The following is a 26,989-nucleotide window of genomic DNA, read 5'->3' as shown; positions in this document are numbered from 1 at the left end:
AATTCCAGCAGCACAGGCTTTGGATCCCCGGGTGCCGGGGGACACAGCCCAGGATCCTGCGCTTCCCTGGGACAGGCGGAGGTAGGGAGGGCACAGGACAGCCAGGACTCCTGCGGCTGGGCACCCCCAAGCTGTGCAGATCAGCACGCCTGCTGCCCCAGGAGAATCCAGGCCAGTGTGCACTGGGACACTGAAGTAATTACTGTGGGAGCTAACTCCAGAGCTGGAGAGCTGGCTGCTGCAAGTGTTGTTGTTCCTCCCGGTGTCACCCTGTGCCTGGGACGGATCCAGGCCACCAGGGAACAGGGGACTCACAGGATAAACAGTTCCCACTGAATCATGCACCTGGCAGGGGGTGGGGCAACTCCCACATGTACACACACCTGAGAATCAGCACAGGAGGCCCCTCCCCCAGAAGACCAGCTGGAAGGACAGGGGAAGAGCAAGTTCTTGAACAAGCAGTGCTAGAAAGCTCCAGGGGAAGTCAAGAGATTTACAGTATATAGATCCAGAAGATACCCCTGCTTTTTTTTTTTTTTTCATTTTTCTTCTTTTCTTCCCTTTTCCAGTACAACTTGTTTTAAGCCACTCTGCACTGAGCAAAATGACTAGAAGGAAGAATTCCCCACAAAAAAAAGAATCAGAAACAGTACTCTCTGCCACAGAGTTACAGAATTTGGATTACAAAACGATGCCAGAAAGCCAATTCAGAAGCACAATTATAAAGCTACTGGTGGCTCTGGAAAAAAGCATAAAGGAGTCAAGAGACTTCATGAATGATGTATTGCGATGTATTTCCCTCTCAGGACTGCTTTTGCTACATCCCAAAGATTTTGAACAGTTGTATCTTCATTCTCATTAGTTTCCATGAATCTTTTTAATTCTTCTCTAATTTCCTGGTTGACCCTTTCATCTTTTAGCAGGATGGTCTTTAACCTCCACATGTTTGAAGTCCTTCCAAACTTCTTCTTGTGATTGAGTTCAGGTTTCAAAGCATTGTGTTCTGAAAATATGCAGGGCACAATCCCAGTCTTCTGGTATTGGTTGAGACCTCATTTGTGACCCAGTATGTGGTCTATTCTGGAGAAAGTTCCATGTGCACTTGAGAAGAATGTGTATTCAGTTGCGTTCAGATGCAAAGTTCTGTGTATATCTGTGAAATCCATCTGTTCCAGTGTATCATTTAAAGCCCTTGTTTCTTTCATGATGTTGTTCTTAGAATATCTGTCATTTGCAGAAAGTGCTGTGCTGAAGTCTCCCAGTATTAGTGTATTATCTAAGCACGTCTTTACTTTGGTTATTAATTGATTGATATCCTTGACAGCTCCCACATTAGGGGCATAAATATTCATGAATCTCGAATAAAAAAGGAGAGATCAGAAGCAATACCAAGGAAATACAAATGATCTTAAAAATGTATTATGAGCAACTATACGCCAATAAATTAGGCAACCTAGGAGAAATGGATGCATTTCTGGAAAACCACAAACTACCAAAACTGGAACAGGAAGAAATAGAAAACCTGAACAGGCCGATAACCAGGGAGGAAATTGAAGCAGTCATCAAAAAACTCCCAAGACACAAAAGTCCAGGGCCAAATGGCTTCTTCCCAGGGGAATTCTATCAAACGTTTAAAGAAGAAACAATACCTATTCTACTAAAGCTGATCTGAAAGAATGGGATGGAATACTTCCAAACTCGTTTTTATGAGGCCAGCATCACCTTAATTCCAAAACCAGACAACATCCCCACCAAAAAGGAGAATTATAGACCAATATCCCTGATGAACACACATGCAAAAATTCTCACCAAGATACTAGCCAACAGGATCCAACAACACATTAAGAAGATTATTCACTATGACCAAGTGGGATTTATCCACGAGATGCAAGGCTGCTTCAACACTCGTAAAGCAATCAACATGACAGATCATATCAACAAGAGAAAAAACAAGAACCATATGACCCTTTCAATAGATGCAGAGAAAGCATTTGACAAAATACAGACTCCATTCCTGATCAAGACTCTTTAGAGTGTAGGGATAGAGGGAACATTCCTCAGCATCTTAAAAGCCCTCTATGAAAAGCCCAGAGCAAATGTCATTCTCAATGGGGAAAAACTCAGAGCCTTTCCTCTAAGACCTGGAACATGACGGGGATGTCTGCTTTCACCACTGCTGTTCAACATAATACTAGAAGTCCTAGTCTCAGTAATCAGACAACAAAAATAAATAAAAGGCATTCAAATTGGCAAAGAAGTCAAACTATCCCTCTTTGCAGATGACATGATACTATACGTAGAGAACCCAAAAGATTCTACCCCAAGATAGCTAGAACTCAATCAGCAATTTGGCAGTGTGGCCGGATGCAAAATCAATGCCCAGAATTCAGTGGCATTTCTATACACTAACAGTGAGACTGAAGAAAGAGAAATTAAGGAGTCAATCCCATTTACAAATGCACCCAAATGCATAAGATACCTAGGAATAAACCTCACCAAAGGGATATAGGACCTATACCCTAAAAACTACAGAACACTCTGAAAGAAATTGAGGAAGACACAAAGAGATGGAAACATATTCCATGCTCATGGATTGGAAGAATTAACATTGTGAAAATGTCAAATGCTACTGAGGGAAATTTACATGTTCAATGCAATCCCTATCAAAATACCATGGACTTTCTTCAGAGAGTTGGAACAAATCATCTTAAGAATTGTGTGGAATCAGAAAAGACCCCGAATAGCCAGGGAATATTGAGAAAGAAAACCAGAGCTGGGGCATCACAATGCTGGATTTCAAGTTGTGCTGTGATCATCAAGACAGTGTGGTACTGGCACAAAAAACAGACACATAGATCAATGGAACAGAATAGAGAACCCAGAAATGGGCCCTCAACTCTATGGTCAGCTAATATTCGACAAAGCAGGAAAGACTATCCACTGCAAAAAGGACAATCTATTCAGTAAGTGGTGCTGGGAAAATTGGACAGCCACGTGCAGAATAATGAAACTAGACTGTTCTCTTACATCATACACAAAGATAAACTCCAAATGGATGAAAGATCTAAACATGAGACAAGAATCCATCAAAATCCTAGAGGAGGGCAGCCCCGTAGGTGCAGTTTAACACTGCCTGCAGCCTGGGGTGTGATCCTGGAGACCCGGGATCGAGTCCCACGTCAGGCTTCTTGTATGGAGCCTGCTTCTCCCTCTGCCTGTGTCTCTGCCTCGCTCTCTCTCTCTGTGTCTCTATGAATAAATAAACAAAATCTTAAAAAAAAATGCTAGAGGAGAAGACAGTCAACACCTTTTCAAACTTGGCCACAGCAACTTCTTGCAAGATCTATCTATGAAGGCTAGGGAAACAAAAGCAACAATGAACTAACTATTGGACTTAATCAAGATAAAAACCTTCTGCACAGCAAAAGAAACAGTCAACAAAACTAAAAGACAACCTACAGAATGGGAGAAGATATTTAAATGACATATCAGATGAAAGGCTAGTATCCAAGATCTATAAAGAACTTATTAAACTCAACAGCAAAGAAACAAACAATCCAATCATGAAATGGGCAAAAGACATGAACAGAAATTTCACCAAAGAAGACATAGACATGGCCATCAAGCACATGAGAAAATGCTGCACATCACTTGCCATCAGGGAAATACAAATCAAAACCACAATAAGATACCACCTCACACTAGTCAGAATGGTGAAAATTAACAAGACAGGAGACCACAAATGTTGGAGAGAATGTGGAGAAAGGGGAACCCTCTTGCGCTGTTGGTGGGAATGTGAACTGGTACAGCCACTCTGGAAAACTGTGTGGAGGTTCCTGAAAGAGTTAAAAATAGAACTGCCCTATGACCCAGCAATTGCACTGCTGGGGATTTACCCCAAAGATACAGATGCAGTGAAATGCGGGGACACCTGCACCCCGATGTTTCTAGCAGCAATGTCCACAATAGCCAAACTGTGGAAGGAGCCTCGTGTCCATCAAAAGATGAATGGATAAAGACGATGTGGTCTATGTTTACAATGGAGTATTACTCAGCCATTAGATATAACAAATACCCACCATTGCTTCGACGTGGATGGAATTGGAGGGTATTATGCTGGGTGAAGTAAGTCAATCGGAGAAGGACAAACATTATAGGGTCTCATTCATCTGGGGAATATAAAAAATAGTGAAAGGGAACAAAGCGGAAAGGAGAGAAAATGAGTGGGAAATATCAGTGAGGGTGACAAAACATGAGATACACCTAACTCTGGGAAACGAACAAAGGGTGTTGGAAGGGGAAGTGGGCGGAGGGATGTGGTGACTGGGTGACAGGCACTGATGGGGGCATTTGATGGAATAAGCACTGGGTGTTATGTGTTATGCTATATGTTGGCAAATCGAAGTTGAGGAAAAAATATATAAAAGAAACAAAAAAAGAAGTGGAGGTAGCACTCACTGCCAGGGATTTAATCAATACAGATATAAGTAATATAGCTAAACTGGAATTTACAACAACAATTAGCTCTTTTCTGCCTGGAACCATGGAGGGTGCAGAAGAGAAGAAGAAGAAGGTTCCTGTTGTGCCAGAAACCCTTAAGAAAAAGCAAAGGAATTTCGCAGAGTTGAAGATCAAGGATCTGAGAAAGAAGTTTGCCCAAAAGATGCTTCTAAAGACAAGGAGGAAGCTTATCTATGAAAAAGCTAAGCATTACCACAAGGAATACAGGCAGATATACAGAACTGAGATTCACATGGCAAGAATGGGGAGAAAAGCTGACAAGTTCTATGTCCCTGCAGAACCCAATTTGGCATTTGTCATCAGGATCAGAGGTATCAATGGTGTGGGCCCAAAGGTTTGAAAGGTGTTGCAGCTTCTTCGCCTTCGCCAGATCTTCAATGGAACCTTTGTTAAACTCAACAAGGCTTCAGTTAACATGCTAAGGATTGTGGAACCATATATAGCATGGGTGTACCCAAATCTGATGTCAGTGAATGAATTGATCTACAAGCGTGGTTATGGCAAGATGAACAAGAAGTGAATTGCCCTGACAGATAACACATTGATTGCCCGATCTCTTGGTAAATATGGCATCATGTGCCTGGAGGATCTGATTCATGAGATCTATTCTGTTGGAAAACGTTTCAAAGAAGTGAACAACTTTTTATGGCCCTTCAAATTATCTTCTCCACGTGGCGGAATGAAGAAAAAGACCACCCATTTTGTAGAAGGTGGAGATGCTGGCAACAGGGAATACCAGATCAATAGAAATTATAGAAGGATGAACTAAGGTATCTGCCATGATTATTTTTGTAATCTGGTCAGTTAATAAATGACTACTTTCAAATGGAAAAATTAATAAATAAATAAAATAAAACAAGATACTAGCTGAGCTTGAAAAGAGCATAGAAGATCTAGAGATTCATTTTCTGGATAAATAAGAGAACTAAAAATCTAATCAGGCCAAAAATAAAAAAACTATTACTGAGATGCAGTCAAATATGGAGGCACTAACAGCAAGGATAAAGAAGACCGAAGGGAGAATCAATGACATAGGAGACAAAATGATGGAGAATGAGGAAGCTGAAGAGAGAAAGGTAACTAATGGATCATGAAGGGGGACATCATGATGTCAGTGATTCCATAAAGCAACATAATATCCAGATAATAGGGGTGACAGAGGATGAAGAGAGGGGGAGGCAAAAGGTTTATTTGAACAAATTATAGGGGAGAACTTCCGTAATCTGGGGAAGGAAACAGGTATTCAAATCCAGGAGGCACAGCGAATCCCCCTCAAAATCAATAAAAATAGGTCAACATCTCAATATATAATAGTAAAGCTTACAAATTTCGGTGACAAAGAGAAAAGCAGCTAGTGGCAAGAGATCCTTAACCTAAAAGGGTAGAAACAGAAGGTTGGCAGCAGACCTATCCACAGACCTAGCAAGCCATAAAGGACTGGCATGATATATTCAAAGTGCTAAGTTGCGAAAAATATGCAGCCAAGAATACTTTATCTGGTAAGCCTGTCATTCAGAATAGAATGAGAGATAAAAAGAGTTCCCAGGACAAAAAAAACTAAAGGAATTTGAATCCTAAACCAGCCCTGCAAGAAATATTAAAAGGGATCCTTTGAGCAAAGAGACATACCAAAAGTAACAAGAAGAGAAAGAAAGAGAGACAATCTACAGAAACAGCAACTTTAGAGGTAATACAATGGCACTAAATCCTTATCGTTCAATAATTACTCTGAATGTAAATGAACTAAATGAGCCTATCAAAGGAGAGAGGGTATCAGATTGAAAAAAAAAAAAAAGCAAGACCCATCAATATGCTGTCTATAAGAGACTCATTTTAGACCCAAAGACACTTCCAGAATGAAAGTGAGCCATTTAGCATACTAATGGGCATCAAAAGAAAGCTGGGAGCCATGCTTATCTTGGACAAATTAGATTTTAAACAAAAGACTGTAATAAGACAGGAAAAGGACACTATATCATAATCAAAGGGTCTACCCAAGAAGAATATCTAACAATTATAAAAATTTATGCCCCTAAACTGGGAGCAGCCAATTATATAAACAAATTAATAACAAAAATAAACACAATAATACAATAGCACCAGGGGACTTTAACACCGAACTCACAGTAATGGACAGACCACTTAAGCTGAAGATCAAGAAATAAACAACGGCTTTGAATGACACCCGGGACCTAATGGATTTCACAGGTATATTCAGAGCATTTCATCCTAAAGCAACAGAATACACATTCTTCTCTAGTGCAGACAGAACATTCTCCAGAGAGGTCATATACTGGGTCACAAATCAGCTCTCAAATGGTACAAAAAGACTGAGAATATTCCATGCATATTTTTAGACCATAGTGCTTTAAAACTTGAACTCAACTACAAGACAAAATTTGGAAGAACCACAAATACTTGGAGGAGTAGGAGGAGAATCCTATTAAAGAATGGATGGGTAAGCCAGGAAATGAAAGAAGAATTTAAAAAATAAATGGAAACTAATTAAAGTAAAAATATGACAGTTCAGAACCCTTGGGATACAGCAAAGGTGGTCCTAAGAGGGAAGTATATGATAATACATGCCTTTCTCAAGAAACAAGAGAAGTTTCAAATACACAATTTAATGTTATACATAAGGAGCTGGGAAAAGAACTGGACATAGAGCCTAAATTCATCAGGAGAAGAGAAATAATAAATATTATTGCAGAAATCAATGATACAGAAATTAAGAAAAAAAAAACTGTAGAACAGATCAATGAAATTAGAAGCTGGTTCTTTGAGAGAAATAATAAGATCGATAAACCACCAGCCAGATTTATAAAAAAGAGAGATAAAGGATCCAAATTTAAAAAGAAAATAATGAAAGGGGTGCCTGGGTGGCTCAGTGATTGAGTATCTGCCTTTGGCTAAGTTCATGATCCCAGGGTCCTGGGATCGAGTCTTTCATCAGGCTCCCTGGAGGGAGCCAGTTTTTCCCTCTGCCTATGTCTCTACCTCTCTCTGTGTGTCTCTTATGAAAAAATAAGTAAAATCTTTTAAAAAATCACGAACAAAAGAGGAGAGATCACAACCAACACCAAACAATTGCAAATAATTATGAACAACTATATTACCATATACTGCTTAAAAACTTAAACAATCTAAAAGAAATGGATACATTCCTAGAAACATATAAACTACCAAAACTGAAACAGGAAGAAAAATAGGATCTGAACAAACCCATAACTAACAAAGAAATTGAGTCAGTAATCAAAAATCTCTCAACAAACAAGAGTCCAGGGCCAGATGGTTTCCTGGGGCAATTCTACCAAACATTTAAGGAACGAGTTACCTATTTTTCTGAAGCTGTTTCAAAAAAAAAAAAAAAGAAAGAAAGAAAGAAAGAAAGAAAAAGAAAAGGAAAAAGAAAAAGAAAAAAAAAGAAAAAGAAAAAGAAAAAGAAAAAGAAAAAGAAAAAGAAAGAAATGTAAGGAAAACTTCCAAACTCATTCTATGAGGGCAGCATTACCTTGATCCCAAAACCAAAGACCCCACCAAAAAGGAGAATTATAGACCAAAATACCTGATGGATATGGATGCCAAAATTCTCACCAAGATATTGGCCTATAGTACCCAACAGTACATTAAAATGATTACTCACCACAACCAAGTGGGATTTATTCCTGGGCTGCAAGGGTGGTTCAACATTTGCAAATCAATCAACATGATATATCACATTAATAAAAGAAAGAAGAACCATGAGATCCTCCCAACTGATGCAGAAAAAGCATTTGACAGAATACAGCATCATTTCCTGATTAAAACTCTCCACAGTGTAGGATAGAGGGAGTATACCTCACTATCATAAAAGCCATATATGAAAAGCCCACAGCAAATATCATTCTCAATGGGGAAAAACTGAGAGCTTTTCCCCTAAGATCAGGAACACGACAGGGATGTCCACTCTCACCACTGTTGTTCAACATAGAACTAGAAGTCCTCGCCTCAGCAATCAAACAAAATAAATAAAAGGTATTCCAATTGGCCAAGAAGAAGTCAAACTCTTAATTTCACAGATGACACAATACTCTGTGTAGAAAAGCCAAAAGACTCCACCAAAAAATTACTAGTACCATTAAACAAATTCAGTAGAGTCATGAGACATAAAATCACCACGCAGAAATGACTTGCATTTCTATACACTAACAATGAGGCAGAAGAAAGAGAAATTAAGGAATCAATCCCATTTACAGTTGCACCAAAAAACCATAAGATACCTAGGAATAAACCTAACCAAAGAGGTAAAGATCTGTCCTATGAAAATTATAGAACACTCATGAAAGAAATTGAGGAAGACATAAAGAAATGGAAAAATATCCATGCTCATGGATTGGAAGGATATAAATTGTTAAAATGTCTGTGCAAAGCAATCTACATATTCAATGCTATCCCTATCAAAATACCATCAGCATTTTTCATAGAGCTAGAACAAGCAATCCTAAAATTTGTATGGAACCACAAAAGACCCCAAATAGCCACAGTGATGTTGAAAAAGAAAACCAAAGCTGGAGGCATCACAGTTCTGTACTTCAAGTTGTATTACAAAACTGTAGTCATCAAGACAGTATGGTACTGGCACAGAAACAGACACATAGGACCAATGGAACTGAATAGAGAACTCAGAAATGGATCCACAACTACATGGTCAACCAGTCTTCAACAAACCAGGAAAGAATATCCAATGGGGTGGGGGGACTCAGTCTCCCCAACAAATGGTGCAGGGAAAACTGGACAGCAACATGCAAAAGAATGAAATTGGACCATTTTCTTACACCATACACAAAAATAAACTCAAAATGGAATAAAGACCTACATATGAGACAGGAATCCATCAAAATCTTAGAGGAGCACACAGGCAGCAACCTCTTTAGCCTGGGCTGAAGCAACTTCTTGCTAGATACCTCTCCAACGGCAAGGGAAACATAAGCAAATATGAACCACTGGGACTTTATCAAGATAAAAATCTTCTGCACAGTGGAGGAAAGAATAAAAAAAAAAACTAAAAGGCAACCTTCAGAATGAGAGAAGATATTTGCAATTGACATATTTGACCATTTAGGTTAGTATCCAAAATCTATAAAGAACTTACCAAACTTGGGCGCCTTGGTGGCTCCATCAGTTGAGTGTCTGACTCTTGATTTTGGCTCAGGTCATGATCTCAGGGTGGTGAGATGGAGCCCATATAGGATTCCATGCTCAGTGTAGTCTGTTTGAGATTCTCCCTCTCCCTCTTCCTCTGCCCCTACCCTTGCTTTCTCTATCTCATAAATAAATAAATAAATAAATAAATATATAAATATTTTATAAATAAAAATTTTTTAAAGACCTTATCAAATAAAAAATAATAATAATCCAGCTAAGAAATGGGCAGAAGATACGAATAGACATTTTTTCCAAGGAAGACATTCAGATGGCTGAGAGACATGAAAAGATGCTTAACATCACTCATCATCAGGGAAATATAAATCAAAACTACAATGAGATATGACCTCACACCTGTCTAAATGGCTAAAATGAGCAACACAGGAAACAACAGATGTTGACTAGGATGTTGATAAAGGGGAACCCTCTTACACTTTGGTGGGAATGCAAATTGGTGCAGCCACTTTTAAAAGTATGGAAGGTCCTCAAAAAGTTAAAAATTAGAACTACTCTGCAACCAGCAATCATACTACTAGATGTTCTCTTTTCTTGTGATAACTTTGCCTGGCTTTTGTATCATGAATTACAAGAAATAAATGGCTTATTTTAATATTAATTGAAAAAAATGGAAAGTACAATACAATTTAGGGCTTTCACAGATACATGTATTTTGGCATGAGCTGTTCTTTGGTGTTGTCTCTCCACTATGGCAGTGGGCATAGCATGCAAAGTAAACCATAACATTCCCTTAAATTTGAAAGGATTAACTTTTTTCAAGTCTTCTCATTTTTTATAGTGAATAAAGGAATCATTCATTCACTCATTTTACAAATATCTGCCTGCAATATGTCATTAAACAGTTGGTTTGTATGTTATTTTATAATATATACATTTTATACTATCTCATATACTGTTCATAAAAAATCATAAATATTATTATCTCAATTTTGCAGATGAAAATTGAAGCTTAAAGTCTTAGGCGTATTAATTGGTAGAGCCAGAACTCACTACTAAGGCTTCTGGTTTCAAATCTCGAGCTACTTTCACTTTACAGGTTGTGTTGCTCCAATTTTTTTTTTTTTTTTACAATTTAAAGTGTTCAGTAATTGACAAGATTTATGGAATAGTGTAGAAACATTTACTTGATCTGAGACAGTACAAATATGAGGACTTTTCAGAAATGCATGTTGGACCATTCAGACCTATGATTGATTAGTTTGGATTTTTTTAAAAAATTATTTGTAAAACTTTGAGAACTGGAATTCTTCTGTATTTACAAAATGATAATTATAAGTGCAAGCTGGTATTTAATGTGAGTATAAAAACATCACTCTCTGATCTGCTTGACACATTCCCTGGGTTCTGAATACTGTGTTCCATACAACTTTTGGATTATTTAGGCCCCTCCACAGATGCACTGACTACCCACAAATGAATACTGCTTTTTAAATTTTTAATTTAAATTCCAGGTCGTTTATATATAGTGTAATATTAGTTTCAGGCATACAATACAGTGATTCAGTGATTCCATACAACACCTGGTGCTCATCAAAACAAGTGCACTTATTCCCCCTATCATCGATATAACCCGTCCTCCACCAGCCTCCCTAGTGGTAACTATCCATTAGTTCTCTGTATCTAACAGTCTGTTTCTTGGTTTGGCACTCTGTTTTTTCTTCCCTTTGCTCATTTTTATTGTTGTTGTTTCTTAAATTTCACATATGAGTGAAATCATATGGTATATGTCTTTGTCTAATGGACTCATTTCAATAAGCATAATTCTCTCTGGCTCCATCCATACCATTGGAAATGGCAAGAGTTCATTCTTTATTATGGCTGGTAATATTTAATGGAATATCAGTGGATATACATATACCGTATATTTTTTTTCTCAAATATTGGATTAGTATTAAGGTTCATGTTAGGTTTGGGGTTAGGGTTGAAGTTAGAGTGTGTGGCCTGCCATCCTACAGTTCAGAGACCTCTCCAGATAATAAATCCCCAAACTTCTGCTGGGATGACAATAGAATATATCGAATATAATAGAATATGGCAGCCATCTACTGAGCTGAGATAGGGATGGGACTTTGAGCTCTACATAATCTTTAAATAAATATTCAACAGTTTCTTCTGTTTTTATCTCTACTTTCACACATTATTAGAAATATTACCAATACTTAAATGCTTGGGGTCATCTCCAGAATAAATAGGCTGCTTCTCAGCTTTTATTATCATCATGTGTTCATGAACACACTCTCTCCCATCGAGGTTGGGTTTAGCCCTAGACTTAAGGTTAGGGTGATGGTATGTGCCTGGCAGTTCAGAGACCTCTCTAAAGGGTAGGGTTAGGGGTTAATGGTATGGTTAGGGTTAGGGTTAGGTTATGTGCCTGGCCATGTACTAATTTTTTTTCTTTTTAATTAGTTTCAGAGGTAGAATTTAATGATTCATCAGTTGCATATAATACCCAGTGTTCATTACACCAAGTGCCCTCCTTAATGCCTGACACCCAATTATTCCTTTGTCCCACCCACCTCCCCTCCCGCCACCCTCAGTTTCTTTCCTAGAGTCTGTGTCTCTTATAGTGTATGTACGTCCTTCTCAATTTTCATCTTGTTTATTTTTCCTTCCCTTCCTCTATGTTCATCTGTTTTGTTTCTTACATTCAACATAGTGAGAACATGGTATTTGTCTTTCTCTGACTGACGTATTTCACTTAGCATAATATGCTCTAGTTCCATCCATATTGTTGCATATGGCAGGACTTAATTCTTTTTATGGCTAAGTAATATTCCATTATATATATCCATCCCACAACTTCTTTATCCATTCATCTGTTGATAGACATCTGGGGTCTTTTCATCATTTGGCCTTTGTGGACACTACTACTATGAACATTGGGGTGCAGGTGCCCCTTCAAATCACTACATTTGTATCCTTTGGATAAATACCCAGTAGTGCAATTGCTGGTTCATAGGGTAGCTCTATTTTTAAAACTCTGAGGTTCCTTCATGCTGTTTTCCAGAGTGGCTGTTCCAGTTTGCATTCCCACCAACAATGTAAGAAGGTTCCTGTTTCTTCTCCCATCATCTGTTGCTGAGTTGTTAATTTTAGGCATACTGATTGATGTGAAGTGGTATCTCATTGTTATTTTGATTTGTTTTTCCCTGATGATGAGAGATGTGGAGCATCTTTTCATGTGTTTCTTGGCCATTTATATATCTTCTTTGGAAAAATGTCTATTCATGTTTTCTATCCATTTTGTGACTGTATGTTTTTTAGGTATTGAGTTTGAGAAGTTCTTTCTAGATTTTGGAAACAAGCTCTTTACCTGATAAAATATTTGCAAATCTTCTCTCATCCCGTAGATTGCCTTTTAGCATTGTTGATGGTTTCCTTTGCTGTGTGAAAGATTTTTCTCTTTTCGGTTTGTTTCCCTTGCCGTTGGAGAGGTATCTAGCAAGAAGTTGCTTCAGCCCAGGCTAAAGAGGTTGCTGCCTGTGTGCTCCTCTAAGATTTTGATGGATTCCTGTCTCATATGTAGGTCTTTTCTTCCATTTTGAGTTTATTTTTGTGTATGGTGTAAGAAAATGGTCCAATTTCATTCTTTTGCATGTTGCTGTCCAGTTTTCCCTGCACCATTTGTTGGGGAGACTGAGTCCCCCCACCCCATTGGATATTCTTTCCTGGTTTGTTGAAGATTGGTTGACCATGTAGTTGTGGATCCATTTCTGAGTTCTCTATTCAGTTCCATTGGTCCCATGTGTCTGTTTCTGTGCCAGTACCATACTGTCTTGATGACTACAGTTTTGTAATACAACTTGAAGTACAGAACTGTGATGCCTCCAGCTTTGGTTTTCTTTTTCAACATCACTGTGGCTATTTGGGGTCTTTTGTGGTTCCATACAAATTTTAGGATTGCTTGTTCTAGCTCTATGAAAAATGCTGATGGTATTTTGATAGGGATAGCATTGAATATGTAGATTGCTTTGCACAGACATTTTAACAATTTATATCCTTCCAATCCATGAGCATGGATATTTTTCCATTTCTTTATGTCTTCCTCAATTTCTTTCATGAGTGTTCTATAATTTTCATAGGACAGATCTTTACCTCTTTGGTTAGGTTTACTCCTAGGTATCTTATGGTTTTTTGGTGCAACTGTAAATGGGATTGATTCCTTAATTTCTCTTTCTTCTGCCTCATTGTTAGTGTATAGAAATGCAAGTCATTTCTGCGTGGTGATTTTATGTCTCATGACTCTACTGAATTTGTTTAATGGTACTAGTAATTTTTTGGTGGAGTCTTATGGGTCTTCTATATAGAGTATCATGTCCTCTGCAAATAGTGAAAGCTTGACTCCTTCTTTGCTGATTTGGATGTCTTTTATTTTTTTTGTGTTGTCTGCTGGGGCTAGGGCTTCCAGTACGATGTTAAATAACAGTGGTGAGAGCAGACTTCCCTGTTTTCATTCCCGATCATAGAGGAAAAACTCTTAGTTTTTGCCCATTGAGGATGATATTACCTATGGGTTTTTCATAAATGGCCTTTATCATGTTGAGGTTTGTTCCCTCTATCCCTCCTTTGGTGAGAACAGATCAATATTCCTCATGAATGGAGATTTAAAATTGTAAGCAAGTAACTAATAAAACAAAAGTGATCTATAAAAGGTCATATGAGGTTTATCAGAAAGTTAAAATCAGAACTACCCTACAACCCAGCAACTACACTATTAGGTATTTATCAGGAGGATACAAAAATACTGATTCAAAAGGTTACATGCACCCCAATGTTTATCAATAATATCAATGTATCAGCAATATCAACAATAGCCAAATACGGAGAAAGCCGAAATATCTATCAACTGACAAATGGATAAAGAAGATGTGATATATACGTGTGTGTGCATATTCCTGCATGTACATATACATATGCATACATGTACACATGTATATTTTCATATATACATATGCACAATGGAATATTAGTCATCAAGAAGAATGAAATCTTGCTATTTGCAACAATGTGGATGGAACCAGAGGGTATTCTGCTAAGTAAAATATGTCAGAGAAAAGACAAATACCATATGAATTCACTCATATGTTGAGAGTAAGAAACACAACAGATGAAGATACGTGAGGGAAGGAAAAATAAAATAAGATAAAAATAGAGAAGGAAGCAAACCATAAGAGGCTCAACTATAGAGAACAAACTGAGGGTTACTGGAGGGAAAGTAGGAGGGGGAATGTTCTAAATGGGTGATGGGAATTAAGGAGGGCGCATGGGATGAGAGCTGGGTGTTGTATATAAGTGATGAATCACTAAATTCAATTCTTAAAATCAATACTACTGTATAGGTTAACTAACTTGAATGTAAACAAAATATTTCAGAGAAAAAAAATAGTTACGTGAGGACTAAGTAGGTTTACCCCAAGAATTCAAACTTGGTTTAATATTAAACACTCAATTAATGTAATTCACTATGTTAACAAAGTAAAAAAGAAAAACCATATAATAATTTCAAAAGGCGCATCATGTTTATTTGACAAAAACCCACATCTACACCTAATAAATGTCTCAGCAAACTAGGAATCAAGAGTACTTCTTCAATCTGATAAGGAGTATCTAGGGAAAAAAAATCTGCAGCTGACATCATACTTAAGGATAAAAGACTGAATGTTTTCCTTCCTAATATCAGAAAACCAGCAAGGACCGCTGCTCTTATCATTCCAATTAAAAAATCAATTGCATTTATAAACGCTAAAAATGTAGAATATAAAACAAAAATTAGGCATAAGATGGTCTTCAAAATTCTTTCCCCATAGTGTACATGATCTGTATAATTTCTTTTCCTTGAAGGTGAATGAGATTGTCAAAATTTTAGTGATGGATTTTACTACCATGATTATCTTACATTTATGGTAAAAGGAAATGTGCAGATGTAGTTAAGATCCTAACCGAGATTATTTTGAATTAATCAAAATGGGTATTATCTGGGTAGATGTGACTAAATTGAGCAGCCCTAAAAAATTTTACCATGAGTAAATTTCTCCTGCGAACTCAAAGATGAAAATTACCACGAATACAAAAGCTTCAAGGAATTGATTCCTGCCACCAACCTGCATGAACCTGAAAGAGCACCCTGAAGCCTCGGATGGGAATGCAGACCTGGCAGAGCCATAGATTATAGCCTTTAGAGAGGCCTAAGCACTAGATACAACCAGGTCATGCAGGAAGGGATCAAAAAATGGTGTGAAGGAACTTCTGATGCAAAAGAGTGTATTTATCATCTTGTTTTTGGCGAATGTTTCACAAGTACACAAATATGTCAAAACTTTACAAAATTTTAAATATATGCAGCTTACTGTATGACAATTATGCCTTAATACAGTTTTTTTTTCCCCCAAAGCATAAACAAACAAACTTCCAAATTTGAATTCTCTTCTCCACAAATAGTCTCTAAGAATATTTGGAGTTAGCCTTCTCACATTTGGACTTAAGCAGTAAATTTTGTTTCACTAAAAAATTCATACATTTAGAAATTCCTGTGCCAACAATGCTAAAGGTTAATGCTAGTATTAAATTTCATGGCATAATGGTGATTTAGGATGTGCTGGGCACCTTTATTGCTGTTTTCCCACCGCAAGATTTTAAATCTCATGGAAGCAGCCTAGTCAGTTTGTTAGCTTGAGGGGATTTTATAACCAATCAGAATAGAGTGAAATATAGTTTATCATTTAAAATGAAGCCTAGTGCCAATTTTATGGCTATAGCAATCTGAAAATCAAATTCCAAGACATCTGCTATTTAAAAATCACAGGGCCCTAAGAAAACTGAGATTTGATTGCCTGGGTTCAAATCTGGCTATGCTACTATCTTTATCATTTTAGTCTACTCTATGCCTCAATTTTCTCAACTATGAAATGGAGATAATATTATCTACTTTATAGCACTGTTGAAGGATTAAATAAATTAACACATGTAAAGGTCTTAGAAGACTACCTGGTAATGCTCTCCAGATTGTACAAAATCTACAGATTCTACGGCATTAACCATCAGGGAAATATAAGTTAAAACCACAGTGAGATACCACCTCAGACACACTATGAAGGCTATAATAAAAAGACATAACAGGTGTTGCCAAGAATGTGGAGTAATTGGAATCCTCATACACTCCTGGTGGGAATATAAAATGAGCAGTGTCTTTGGAAAACAGTCTGGCAGTTCTTCGGAGGGTGAAACCTAGAGTTACCATGGGACCCAGCAATTCTACGTCTAGGTATATCCAAGAGAAATGAAAATACGTTTGCACAAAAACTTATACATGAATGTTCACAGCAGCATTATTCATACTAACCTAAAGTAGAAACAACCCAAATGTCCCAAAACTGGTAAATTGATAAATAAAATATGGTACATCCACAGAATGAAATATTATTTAGAAAAGAATGAAGTACTGATACATGCTACATGGGTAAACCTTGAAAACATCATGCTAAGTGAAAGAAGCCAGCAAAATAAGACCATATACAGTATGATTCCATTTGTATGATATGAAATGCTCAGAATGGGTAAATTCACAGAGAAGGAAGGTAGATTGTGGCTGCTGGTAGATTTGGCGTGAGGGACTGAGGAATGACTGCTAATAGGTATGAGGTTTATTCTGGGAGTAATGTAATGTTCTAAAATTGATAGTGATGATGTTTATACAACTGTGAGTATCCTTAAAAACCATGAGATTATATGCTTTGAAATGGGGGAGCTATATGGTATGTGAATTACATCTCAATAAAGCATGTTAATTGGTTTAAAATAATTTGGAAAGAGAAAAGCCTGAAAGCAACAATGACAGCATTAATAATAAATTGGTTCTCCTCTCTAGTTTCATCCCCTTCTATTCACATTTTTACTCTATGCTCTATCCATAATGAATGGACGGACCCCTTGCAGTTCCCATATTATGTCTTCTTATTTGATGTCCTATGACATATTCTATCTGCTTCCTGGAGTTGGCTTCACCTCTCTCCTACCTAACTCCTTTATAACCTGGATTTGTCAGAATAAGCTAATTGCTAGAACCATCAATTCCAAAATCCAGTGGTCTACATCATATAGCTTTATTTCTCACTCATGTAGACCTAACCGGGTGATTTAGGGATTCAAGATCCTTATCTCTAGTGGTTCTGCCCATCCTGAAGTCTTGGGAGTCTTCCACTGTATTCTCTATATCTGGCTGCGAGAACCTGTGGGGCATCAGCACAGACAGAATCTTGAGAAACTTTCTAGTGATTAATTCAGTTTTGAATTCAAGATACCCAATGTATGTTGGTCTTGGGTTTAGCAGAGATTGTTAGGTTATGATTCTGTACCTCAAATATTTTGCAATAGTGTCTCTGCCATATCTTCTGAAATAAGAGGCGATTTACTTAAAAAACAAACCTCAAAGGTAATTATTTTTAAGAATAAATATGTTCGGAGAAAGTACTGTTCACCATCTCTATTGAGGAACTTATGATATACCACAGAATAGAAGCTGGAATTATGAGAAACTTTCCTTAAAGTGCTAATTATTAAGAGTTGGAATAAATTCCTTAGACAAAGTATGACACACAGCATCTAAACTTCCAGAACCAGCGAAGAGATGTTATCAACTATGTTCCACTCCCAAATTTCTCTGCCACACTGAGGAGTGTTCCAGAGAAGCAGGACACCTTGGCTGTATTGAGAGAAATCTGAAAGTACTCACTTTTATGGAAGTCCTAAGACAGAGAATCTCTTTCATATTTTTTGGGATCATCCTCGATACATTCATTCGATAACATCGCCAGCTATCTCCTCAAAGAATCCATCTGCCTTTGCAGTCAGATTGAGCACAAATCTCAACTGGTAGCAGAACATCTTAATACGTGTAGGAAGTTCCATCCCACAGCACCTGCCATTCAGAGTGAAATTCTGACTAGGCCGGGGGTATCACGTTCAGAAGGTCCCATCAGGTCTGGCGGGCTTCGGTGGAGGCCGGGACTTGGGGCGGGGCGTCCCGACAGGGCGGAGGCCGCCGCGGGGGGCCGCGGGGGGCCGCGGGGGGCCGCGGGGCCAGGGTGCAGCTGCCGCCGCGCGGGCCCAGCTCTGTGCCGTCTGTGTGGGAGGACATACGACGTGCGCGCGACATCCTCCAGGCCACCCAGTTCCGCTCCGCACTGGAGTGAGAAACGGGAGCACGCGCGGTTCGTGGCCCTGGACCGCGGCGACGTGGGAGCGCAGCGGAGGTGTGCGGCGGCGGCGGCGGCTCGCTGGGGGCGAGCGGGACCCCCGCTGCGCCTGAGAGCGCGCCGTGGCGAGAAGCCCACGGCGTCCCGGGGTTTCAGGGGGGAGGCAAGGGTAAGGCGGCCGGGGGCTGGGAGCTGCCGGCTCGGGTTTGAGGCCCGGGAACGAGTCCGGACGCGGGCGGTCCGGGGAGCCTCGCGGCGCGGAGGCGGGGGCCGCGCCCGCGCCCGCGCCCTCTCCTGCTCCCGCACCGGACTCGGGGACGCAGCACCTGCCGCCCGAGGGAGGGCGAGCGCAGGGCTGAGCAGCACTGCCCGGTCCCGCCCGGGAGGTGGGCATCCTCGACCCCGCCCCACCGAGGCGAGGCCAGCCGAATTCCACCTGCTTTGTCTTCCCCCGCGGCTTCCAGCTTCTATATTGCCCACACCCCCTCCTCCCTGCCCGCTCCCTCCTCCCCGCAGACGGGGGAGGAGGAGAGGGGAGTCCCGGTCGTCATGACGGAGCGGACGGGAAAGGATGCCCGGGCTCCCCACGTGGCGGGAGGCGCGCCCTCCCCCGCGCCGGCCGCAGAGCCCGAGTCCCGACGTCGAGACGGCGGCCGCCTCCGGGCGAGTCAGACCTCGGACGCCCCGCGGGTCGCCGCAGAAGCAGCCGCAGCCGCGCCCTCCGCGCCCTCGGACCGGCTGCTCTTCTCCCGGCGCGGCCAGGGCGCGGACCCTGGCGGGAAGGCGCAGGACGCGCAGCCGCGGCCGGACGTGGCCCGGGCGGATCCGAGACTCGAAGCCGCGAGCGGGGCGGGAGCCGACAGCCCCGGGCCCCCGCGCCAGGACCGAGGGCCGCTGCACGGCGCTCCGAGCACAGCGCTGCGCCCCGCCGGCCCGGGGCAGGGCCGCAGCTCTCCGGCCTGGGAGCCCCGCAGCCCGCGGTGCCCGTCTGGCCCCGAGCCGCCCGAAGATCCCCGGGGCGCCCGCAGCAGCCAGGGCGCGGCGTGCCCGCTCATGAGCCGGCCGGAGGGCAAGGCTGGCGACGGCTGCGGGACGGCAGGTGCCCACAAGGGGCCGCCCCGGGGCCTGTCCCCGTCCCGGCAGCCGCTGCCCCTGTGCCCCGGGGCCCACGCCTGGCCCGGGGCCGCGGGGAAAGCCGCCACGCAGCCCGCTGCGCTGGGCGTGGAGGAGGAGGGCGGCTTCGCGGCCGAGGGCTCCCCGGGCCCGCTCCTCAAGGGCAAGCCCCGGCCCCCCGCGGGCCCGGCGGCCGCAGCCGGCGCCGCTCCCGCTGCGCCGGGGACGGCCCCCGGGGGCACCGCCCCGGTCCCCAAGGAGGACTCCCGCCTCCCCGCGCCCAAGGGCTCCCTGGCCGAGCAGGACGCGCCGGCGCCCGGGTGCTCCCCGCTGGCCTCCACGATGATGGACTTTATCCACGTGCCCATTCTGCCCCTCGGCTCGGCCTTCCTGGCGGCGCGCACCCGGCAGCTGCTGGAAGCGGAGACCTACGACGCCGGCGCCTTCGCTCCGCCGCGGGGCTCGCCCTCCGCGCCCTGCGCCCCGCTGGCGGCCGGCGACTTCCCCGACTGTGCGTACCCGTCGGACGCCGAGCCCAAGGACGACGCGTTCCCGCTCTACGGCGACTTCCAGCCGCCGGCCCTGAAGATCAAGGAGGAGGAGGAGGGCGCCGAGGCGGCAGCGCGCTCCCCGCGGCCGTACCTGGCGGCGGGGCCTCACTCCTGCGTCTTCGCGGACGCGCCGCCGGCGCTGCCCCCGCTCCCCCCGCGAGCGCCGTCGTCCAGGCCCGGGGAAGGCGCGCCCGCGGCCGCCGCGGCCGCCGGCTGCTCCGCGTCGTCGGCGTCCTCGCCGGGGCCCGCCCTGGAGTGCGTCCTGTACAAGGCGGAGGGCGCGCCGCCGCCGCAGGGCCCGTTCGCCGCCGCGCCCTGCAGGGTTCCGGGCGCCGGCGCCTGCCTGCTGCCCCGGGACGGCGCGGCCGCCGCTGCCTCGGCGGGGGCCGCGGGGGCCAGCCCCGCGCTCTACCAGCCGCTCGGCCTCGGCGCCCTTCCGCAGCTCGGCTACCAGGCGGCCGTGCTCAAGGAGGGCTTGCCGCAGGTGTACCAGCCGTACCTCAACTACCTGAGGTGAGGGCCCGGGGGACGGGGGCGGGGGGCGCCTGCGAGAGCATTGGTCGGCCGGGGCGGGGGGCGCCCGCGGGCACGGCGGTCGGGCCGCGGAGGGAGGGCGCCTGCGGGCACGGCGGCCGGGCGGGAGGGGAGGGGGGGGAGCACCCGCGGGCACGGCGGCCGGGCGGGAGGGGAGGGAGGGGAGCACCTGCGGGCACGGCGGTCGGGCGGGAGGGGAGCACCCGCGGGCACGGCGGTCGGGCGGGAGGGGAGGGGGGGAGGGAGGGGAGCACCTGCGGGCACGGCGGCCGGGCGGGAGGGGAGGGGGGGGAGCACCCGCGGGCACGGCGGCCGGGCGGGAGGGGAGGGAGGGGAGCACCTGCGGGCACGGCGGTCGGGCGGGAGGGGAGCACCCGCGGGCACGGCGGTCGGGCGGGAGGGGAGGGAGGGGAGCACCTGCGGGCACGGCGGTCGGGCGGGAGGGGAGCACCCGCGGGCACGGCGGTCGGGCGGGAGGGGAGGGGGGGAGGGAGGGGAGCACCTGCGGGCACGGCGGTCGGGCGGGAGGGGAGCACCCGCGGGCACGGCGGCCGGGCGGGAGGGGAGGGGGGGAGGGAGGGGAGCACCTGCAGGAACGGAGATCCCGCGCGGGGGGGTGGTGGCGTCTGCTGGAACAGCGGCCCGGCCTCGGGGGCTGGGAGCCTGCGGGAACCGGGGTCCGGCGGTGGGGGGTCCCGCTGGTCGGAGTGGCCGGGGCGGGGCACGAGAGTGCTGTGGTGTCCCTTCTTTCCTCTCCCCTCCTAACTACTTTGGGGACACCAAAGGGGCGCATAATAGGCCTGTTTTGGAGCGTGCCTTCCCAAAAGTATTTCCTAGACTTTACAAATCTGCAAGATTGCCAGACAAAAGTAGCCCTGCTTTGAAGCGTGCAGCGTCGCTCTAGGTGCCCGGTAGTCCAGTGCAGTGGAAAATGCTCAGCGGCTTGGGGAGTTACGAGGTGGCGATTTCCGTAGAAGGATATTTGCTGGTTCCCAGGCTTTCTTGAAGAGGTCTTAGCGCAGAGCCCCCGGGGAGCGGTCCCGATGGGCCCCCGCTGGCCGCAGCCTAAAGCAGAACCTCGGGTTTGCACGTGTGACGCCTCAATCTTCTCACGAGTCTCAGGACTGAAGTGGCGTGTGCTGTGTCCACATCATGGATCCAAACATCGACCACTGCACTGCGCTGTGTTCTAGTGTTGTTTTGGATTGGATACGACTTTTTTCGCACAGGTTTTCAAGAACATTTTCATTTACGCACTGAAGTGAAATGTTGAAGGATGTTCACTTTAAATCTTATGTGCTGTGTAGGAGCAAAACTGTCAATGTATTGAACAATTCTTTAAAACGGCAAACACATATGCGTCTAAGTAAACAGTCATTAGCGGTTGTTTTAAAAACTCGAAACAAAGGCATCGCTAAGTATGATTGAACCCTTAAAACAAAACCGTGTTCATTGTTACCCAGGGTACAGTTTCGTTTGTCAAAGAGTAAATTGATTATTCTATATAAGGAGTTTTGTACAAAGATTTTTTTTTTAAAGATTTTATTTTATTTATTCATGAGACACAGAGAGAGAGAGAGGCAGAGACACAGGCAGAGGGAGAAGCAGGCTCCATGCACCGGGAGCCCGACGTGGGACTCGATCCCGGGTCTCCAGGACCACGCCCTGGGCTGAAGGCACGCACCAAACCGCTGAGCCATCCAGGGATCCCCTGTACAAAGATTTTTTTTTTTTTTAACAAAACCAACGGACCTTAGCTTTCCTGCACATAAACTTATATATTATCCTTTTATGTTGGTGCTGCTGATGCATAATAATTTGCAAATGTGGCGAATCCAGTAACAGTGCACCAAGTTTAATTTGCATGTCTTTTATACATTCAGTTCTATTTTAAATCCCCTTTCATTGTGTCAATTCTGTTAAGAAAACTTTAGTATTAGCTAGTGGTACACCTAAAAATAAATGGAGTACTTTGTTCTGCATTTCAAGGCCTGATTCAGATGCCAGCCAGAGCCCACAGTACAGCTTCGAGTCATTACCTCAGAAGATTTGTTTAATCTGTGGGGATGAAGCATCAGGCTGTCATTATGGTGTCCTAACTTGTGGGAGCTGTAAGGTCTTCTTTAAAAGGGCAATGGAAGGTAAGCTCCTTTCCTCTGATCCTTTATTTTTTTGCTTAATTGTAAACTGAGACCATCTATTATTTTCCCTTGCTTCTAAGAAATGATATTTCCATATAACTTAAAATAATATGTTTTAGCAATATGTTTTTATTTATGATACTCAAAATTAAATGTGGTGGATATTACAATTGCATATTCTTTGATTAGCACTTTCAATATTAGACTAAAGTTATACTAATCTTTGGGACAATGCTGCTATTGTTCACTACCTATTTAACTTTAAAGAAACAGCTTGGAAAAAAAAAGAAAGAAACAGCTTGGCTCTAAGTGTATTTTTATATTCCTATCATATATGTAATATATATTACACATATTGTATTACATATATGTACATTACATATGTGTATTATATATTACATATATATTACATACATATCTAAAATCTTGATCAAGAGAAAATGGTAAAAGTGATTGAAATTATGTATATGTACTTCTATGTGTGCATATGTATGTGACGCAGTTACAAATTTTCTACACAATTTTGTCTTTTCTCTACATACATATTTATGTAATACTTATATAATGGTAATTCTAAACAAGTTTTTAAAATTCTCTTTGGTATATTTTTATAAGTGGGTAAGAGTAAACAGTTTAAAGCAAATGAAAAATTTGGGTGTCACAGTAACACTTTCTGAAGTATTTTGCTACAAGACTTTCATATTTTTAAAATCATCTAAATTACATATTTATCTAATGATTTTGGATTGACTTACATAATGTATTTTGCCCTTGAACTTTAGTAGAAGATATTTTTGAATTTTTGCATCAACACTAAATTCTAAGCAGCCAACTACTTTTATATTTGAAGATAAAAATGCATTTAAAATGATTTCATATTGAAATTCTAACAATAAGTGCATCTTGTAGTGAACTAAATGAGTTTAGGGTTCCCTCTGAAGTGTGGAGATCACACCCAGACAAGGAACTAAAGATCTGTACACCTGCTTTTTTCCTTCTTGTTTGTGAGGTTTTTGATTTCAAGAGCCCTCTATTTGATAAGTAGGAAAGGAAGGAATGAGGAATTTTTACCTTAAGGGAACTTTCAAAGGAGTTTGATACACATATTTAATATGCACCAAAAGAATATAATCTAAAAGACATTTAAAAAAAAAGATTTTATTTATTCATGAGAGACACAGAGACAGAAGCAGGCTCCCCAGTGCGGGACTGGATCCCCAGACCCTAGGATCACACTCTGAGCCGAAGGCACATGCTCAACTGCTGAGTTGCCCAGGCATCCCTCTAAAAGACATTTATTTATTTATTTTTTAAATTTGTTTTTATTGAAGTTCGATTTGTCAAGATACAGTATAACACCCAGTGCTCATCCCATTAAATTTACTATTCTTGTAGATGCCTAACAGGTGATTATACATTTTTGATAAAAATGAAACCATTTATTAGTAGTATTTGTAATAATCCTATTTAAATTAATTCTTCTTAAAGAATATTTGCTTTGTATATTTCTAGAATATGATTTTTTTGAATGTTGAATATATTTAACTGATATTAAACATATGTATTCAGCCTCAGAAGGTTTTAATTACATTTTAAATTAATTGAAGCCCTGTATGAAAAGAGGCTACATGAGAAAATGGGACACAACTTAGGGTGATCCTAACTTTCCTATCGGTGTTATTTAATCATAGTTACAAGCAGAAGTTCTTTGTGTAGAAGGGTTGATTCTCCAGCTCATAATTTGAGTTACTGTTTCCATCTGACTTTAGTTCTGGCTTTTTGAGCATTCCTTTTGCCATAAATAGAATTTCCTTCATTCTCATAGTCTTCTTAGAGTAGTCTAATTTTATAAGTGAATGACCTCTGTAGAATCCCCTGCCTGAAGGCCAATTTTTCTCTTTAAAAAGCCCCAACTCTTTATAGATAAACAAGTCCCAAAGACATAACTTTGAGCTTCCAAAGAGCACACCACTAGCTAGTAACCAATTGTTAGTCACCGTAAGTTAGATACTATTTCATTGCAGTGCTTATAAATCAGAGATGGTGTGCACAAGTAGGTATATGATAAATGCTACTTAATTTGCAGAAGTTACTTCAAAGTGTGCATATAGAACCAAGAGCACCCTATCTAAAATATAAATGCTTTTTATAGTATTTTTTTTTTTTTTTTTTTTTTTATTTATTTATGATAGTCACAGAGAGAGAGAGAGAGAGAGAGAGGCAGAGACATAGGCAGAGGGAGAAGCAGGCTCCATGCACCGGGAGCCCGACGTGGGATTCGATCCCGGGTCTCCAGGATCGCGCCCTGGGCCAAAGGCAGGCGCCAAACCGCTGCGCCACCCAGGGATCCCGCTTTTTATAGTATTAAAATAGCATCCAGGACCACATAAAATATCTTCCTAAATTTACTCTTCGCATTTGTTGGACTACTCCTATTGGCATGATCCTGTGTTAGTCCTGAGTAGTAGAAATGAAGCACCTTTATTTGACAAAATTTACAAAGAGGAACTTTAGATCTTTATAAGTCATTCATGAAACTAGAGCAAGATTACAAAACTATACGAGTAAGTTCATTATTTTATACCTCTTAAATTTAGATTTGAGCCAAAGGTATTCTTCCCTTCATCTCTCTCTGCCTTAGATATAAAATGAGGATAACATTCGGTACTCCTGGGATATCTGGGTGGCTCAGTGGTTGAGCGTCTGCCTTTGGCTCAGGTCATGATCCAGGGATCCTGGGATCCAGCCCCACATCAGGCTCTCTGCAGGGTGCCTGCTTCTCCCTCCACCTGTGTCTCTGTGTCTCTCATGAATAAATAAATAAAATCTTTTTAAAAAAGTTAGGTACTCCTCAGAGTAGTTATAAATGTTAAATGAATTAATACACGCAAAGCTTTGAAATAAATGCCTAGCATACTGTCAACTTCAATTGGTGTTGCTTCTGTTGAAAGAGCTTACAGTAGAGTTGAAGTAACGTATTTGCATGTTAGACCTTTTTGCATGTAAAAAAGAGATTCTCACTAAATATCCAGATAAACAAATCTGTAAAGTAGTTGTGTGGTTTGTGAGTTGGTGTAGGTGGAAGTTGGTTTTAGGATGGAATGTGCATATTCAATGTTGATAGGAGAAGACTTTATGAAAAATATGAACTTCATTGGTTACTAAAGGACAAGTAAGATTACTGATCTCTGGGCATTGAGGTGCGCTTTTAAGTGTATATGTCCAAAGAAAAGTGAAAAGATCAAGATTAAACTAAGACTTGAAGAGTTATATTAGGAAATCATTAAACTGAAAGGTTGGGAAGTTTAATTGCCTGTGTTTGAATGAATTGGGATAAAATCAGTGATTTAAGACAAGATAATAGTAGTTTCCGGGAATTTTTATGAGTTAGAAAGGTGTAGAAGGACTTTAACAGTTGGAGAGACATAGGTGTGAAATCTAAAGTAAGGGTAGTTTGGGACGCCTGGATGGCTCAGCAGTTGAGCGGCTGCCTTTGGCTCAGGGTGTGATCCCGGGGTCCTGAATCAAGTCCCACATCGGACTCCCTGTGAGGAGCCTGCTCCTTCCTCTGCCTGTGTCTCTGCTTCTCTTTGTGAGTAGGAGTAGTTCAAGGTAAAACTGGGGGTGGATACCAGTATGTCCAGAAGTCAAAAGTCAGTGGTTAAAATATAGATGTTGTTACCAAGGATAATAATGTTTTAACATTTTATAGAGCTTTCTATGTACCAGTGACTAA

At 42.4% G+C, this 26,989-nt stretch overlaps 1 protein-coding gene and 1 pseudogene across 3 annotated transcripts in view; both read left to right on the top strand.

Annotated features, from left to right (window-relative positions):
• Positions 1-4,541: 4,541 nt before the first annotated feature.
• On the top strand, positions 4,542-5,291 carry LOC144295124 (large ribosomal subunit protein uL30 pseudogene; annotated as a pseudogene).
• Positions 5,292-19,290: 13,999 nt separating this feature from the next.
• PGR (progesterone receptor) overlaps positions 19,291-26,989 on the top strand; it is a 108,101-nt gene continuing 100,402 nt past the window's right edge. Inside the window, exons 1-2 of one of the 3 annotated variants that reach the window (XM_077867601.1) lie at positions 19,291-21,091; positions 23,102-23,253. In XM_077867601.1, coding sequence (XP_077723727.1) covers positions 19,464-21,091; positions 23,102-23,253 — 1,780 coding nt within the window. In that variant the 5' untranslated portion in view covers positions 19,291-19,463. Of the gene's footprint in view, positions 21,092-21,865; positions 22,342-23,101; positions 23,254-26,989 lie in introns of those variants that run through there. The other 2 variants (XM_077867602.1, XM_077867603.1) reach the window with 2 other exon arrangements.

Source organism: Canis aureus, chromosome 23 (genome assembly GCF_053574225.1).
Source record: "Canis aureus isolate CA01 chromosome 23, VMU_Caureus_v.1.0, whole genome shotgun sequence".
Classification (NCBI taxonomy): domain Eukaryota; kingdom Metazoa; phylum Chordata; class Mammalia; order Carnivora; family Canidae; genus Canis; species Canis aureus.
The sequence above is the reverse complement of the archived record's forward strand: the minus strand, read 5'-3'. Positions and strand labels throughout refer to the sequence as shown.